Source organism: Anneissia japonica, unplaced genomic scaffold, assembly GCF_011630105.1.
Source record: "Anneissia japonica isolate Jap-2015-1 unplaced genomic scaffold, ASM1163010v1 scaffold288069_len450862_cov184, whole genome shotgun sequence".
NCBI classification, from domain to species: Eukaryota; Metazoa; Echinodermata; class Crinoidea; order Comatulida; family Comatulidae; genus Anneissia; species Anneissia japonica.
The window spans coordinates 49938-53960 of NW_022746790.1; the positions used below are offsets into that span (position 1 = coordinate 49938).

General features: G+C 34.1%; 1 protein-coding gene across 1 annotated transcript in view; it reads right to left on the reverse strand.

Moving 5' to 3' along the window:
- LOC117120306 (histone H3-like centromeric protein cnp1) overlaps positions 1 to 3745 on the reverse strand; it is a 5897-nt gene extending 2152 nt beyond the window's left edge. The window contains exons 1-3 of the mRNA XM_033265325.1: positions 3596 to 3745; positions 3292 to 3463; positions 1298 to 1395 (exon numbers count right to left, since the gene is read on the reverse strand). Of these exons, the coding sequence (XP_033121216.1) occupies positions 1298 to 1395; positions 3292 to 3463; positions 3596 to 3703 (378 nt within the window). The 5' untranslated portion in view covers positions 3704 to 3745. The remainder of the gene's footprint in view (positions 1 to 1297; positions 1396 to 3291; positions 3464 to 3595) is intronic.
- Positions 3746 to 4023: the final 278 nt, after the last annotated feature.

Here is a 4023-nt window from a genome sequence, read left to right on the forward strand (position 1 = left end):
ATATTAATATTTTCCACCAAGAAAAGTTTCGAATTTAATGGAACATTTACATGACCTATAAAAGATAGTATATTTCAACTTCAATTTTCATAAATTGGCCTAAATTCGCCCATTCTAATTTTAACAGATATTAATTAATAAATGATTAAGGATTATAATAAACTAAGTCATTTTAGGGTTAACGAGGGTTAATTCGAAAAATGAATCCAAAATCTGAGTATTTTTCAGTTTTACACTGACTTAGCTTTATAGTCGAACCAGTCAATCTTTAGACAAAATTATAATGAACACAGAAGTAATTTTAACATAAATATTTTACAGAATCCGTTCCTGAAATATACAAATAATAACATACCAAAAGCCCGAAAAAATCTAATCAGGGGAACATTGTTCATTATAAAGATAGTTAATGGGTTAAAATCAAACGTTTTATTGCACAACTGCTCTGCTGGAAGCGTATAAATGCATGTCGTTGCCAAGTTGTTGCTAACGAAAAAATGTGAATTATAGGGTAATACGCCCGCGCGCGATCCAAAAGCGGGGAACACATAGGTTTGTCGCATCAAAGGGATCTGTTGCCGAGTGATCTCCTTCTCAATAATACCTCCATGGTTATACAGTATGTACATTAATTAAAGATAGCCCAGCTTTTGAATAAATTCTAAAGACATTTATTCAGATTCTAAATAATAAATAATTTCCATTAACTGAGGATTAAATACAGGACATACTGCACCCCCACCCCCCCCCCAAAAAAAAAAAAAGAAGGGAAAATAATAATCACCTTTATAGAACAATTTATTGAAATTAGCCAGCCAGAAATTAAAGTTTAGGATTGGTATTTATAAAGGCTGTTGGCTATTTTTACACCAGTTTTAAACAAATTCCTGATTGTGATTGGATGTTATTGTCCTACTGCAATCCATCCACAATAACCTCATTTTAGACTTGTGTAACAATAACCATTTGCAATGAAAATGTCTTCTTTCAGTTAAAATATAAATTATAATTTATTGATACAAGTAAATAAAATTTTCCAAAGTTTTCAAGTTTATACAGTAGGACCCCTATTAAGTGGACACCTTTGGAACTCCAAAAAATGTCCCCTGAATAAGGGTTGGCCATAGTGTTAAAAGATACTGTATACTTCCCCTTGTATCGTGGCCAAAAAAGTCCCCTTGATAGAGATGTCCCCTTAATAGGTGTGTCCCCTTCCCCTACAGTAGAACCCCTTCCAAAGGAAGGGGTTCTACTGTATTAGATTTAGGCCAGTATAGTTACTAGAATGTAAACTTACAACTCGTGCAAAGGGTAGCTTCCTTAATAATAGATTTGTTGTTTTCTGATACTTCCTTATTTCAAGTAGTGCCCTAGTTCCAGGTCTGAATCGCCGTGCTTGAAAGAATGAAGTAAAAATGATAACAAATTTACTGTACTAATTACATAAAAATTAAGATGTCCTATTTTATTCAACGAATAACAAGCCTAGGATCTGAAATAAGATGGCAAAACAGCAGTTAAACAACATAATTTATTATTTACATGTGACAAGAAATAAAAGCAACTGCACAAAACAAGTAGTAAAGCAGTCATAGCTTTTGTTGATTTGTTTTATATGAAAAATTATATTATTTGAATCGATGTTGTAATGTTATATATAAATTATCTATATTGTTATGTTCTCATGCTTGGAATAAATTATTGGATTTTTATGCTGAGAAATTTATTATTAAAATAATTTTATCAATAATTTCCTAAATATTATTGACAAACTGCAGCCCTTTTTATTACAGGAGGAGCAAAATGGAAATGATTATACCCTATTCAGAATAAATTCTGTTGCGTTCGGTTGCGATGTAATCGGTGGTAATCCAAAACTGATTACTCCCGATCGCAATTAACAAACGCATTCAGACACAAAACACAAACAAACTACTGTACATTCTTGGGCGTAGGCCTCTGGTGGCTAGGTCTATGTTGACTAACCTCAGCCAAACAGTCAATCTATTCAAGATCAAGAACATTCCACGTCCTTTTCTAATTATCAAATTTTTCTTTAGATTTAGTTATGAACAGTTCAACTACTTTTTCAAAATTAAGTTTGTTTTTAAAGTTAAGAATATTGGGTATTTTTTTGCGACACTTACATGAATATATGAAATACTTAGCATGCAGAATAACAGGATTAAAATGCTTATTTTCAACATCCCATGGAAATATTTTTTAAAGATAAAACCAAATGATTTTTGCAAATAATACTCTTAACATCATGCCAAAATCTAGTAGTAATTTTACAATCCCAGAATAAATGGGAAATTGTTTCTGGCCAGTGATCGCAAAAAGTACACATATTGGATTGAACAATATTGCTTTTATAGAGAAAATCATTAACTGGTAAGATGCGATGAATAAACTTATATTGAAAATATCTAACTTTTGTAGACAGTGAAGAGTTAAATGCATTAAGGTAAATTTCAGGCCATTCAAGGTCAAACAGTTGAAATCCTTACTCCATTTCAATTCAGCAGAGGGGATCTTGTACCCCACCCCCACCCCCACCCCTTCACAGCTCGGTCCACCTCACTGGCACACCATCTTTCCCCACCCAAACACACACAATCCATGGAAATGCATATCCGGCTTATTATTCAACATCACGCCATAGATTAAAATGTGCATGTGCCAACGATTTTATTCAATGTTTACTTTACAAACAATTAAAATTAAAATTTCAGGCCATTCAAGGTCAAAACAGTTGAAATCCTTACTCCATTTCAATTCAGCAGAAGGGATCTTGTACCCCACCCCACCCCGGTCCACCTCACTGGCACACCATCTTTTCTCACCCAAACACACACAATCCATGGCCATGCATATCCAGCTTACATGTGCCAACACTTTTATTCAATGTTTACTTTACAAACAATTACAAATAAAGAATGATCATATTAATTTGGTAACCAGAATTTCTTCAATTTTATGTGAAAAGTATTTTTACTTTGTTAAGTTGAAAGCTTGTTTGTTTTATTTTTATGAAAAGCCCCTACATATTGACCAAACAAATAAGGTCTTTTGCGTCAGTTAGGCCCTATAAAGCTAGGCCTAGTAGGCCACCAGTAGATAGAAGTAGCAGCACTCCTATTGTAGGTAGCCTAGGATAGCCCATGGAGTTATAATTATCCATGGATAGCCTAGCTAGCTAGTCATACAGAATTAGACCTAGCTAGGCATAGGCCTAGACGTACCGGTATTTGTATTCACGAAATTAAATCATCGGATAAGAAGACTAACCTTTCTTAGGCTTCTTCTGTGGAGACTGTACATGGCTACTTGTTAGACTCTTGTTTGTTTCACCTGTACCCGGAATTCGCCGACGGGGAGGATTTGTCGGCTTTCTCCTGCCATGTTGTTGTTTGTCATACCCTCCACGACCGATACGGGTTGGCATATCGCCGTTGACAAGCTAAGTAAGAGAAACATTAAATTGTATGAAAACTTACGTTAGATACTCTCTTTAATCTTACTCATATTATGTATTAGCTTATCAAATGTTTAAATATAATAAACGAGACTTGTATTTTACGTGAATACTTACAAATAACTTTAACTCCACACGCAAAAAAATATTTTGAAAATAACCCGCTTCGGCTTCGCCAAATGCGTTTTTGTTGAGGGCGCACACTCGGTAAGAATAAAGCACCATGTTACAACCATACTTGTAAAATTAAAATTTAAAAAGTGGTGTTCCTTGATTGAAGCATACTCCTCTAACAGTAACAGAAGGCTAGCAGCGGAAATAAAAAAAATCATCATTGTTCAGTTCAATTTTGTCATGTACATTTAAGTACTTTTCTGCTTCTATATCTTCAACACTAACTGATTATTTATTCTGATACACAAGCCGATGTTTACTAGGCCTAAATTTAATAGAATAATTACCAAAAATTAACATCCTCAATGGAATATACGTGCAATCACACACACACACACACACACACACACACACACACACACACACACACA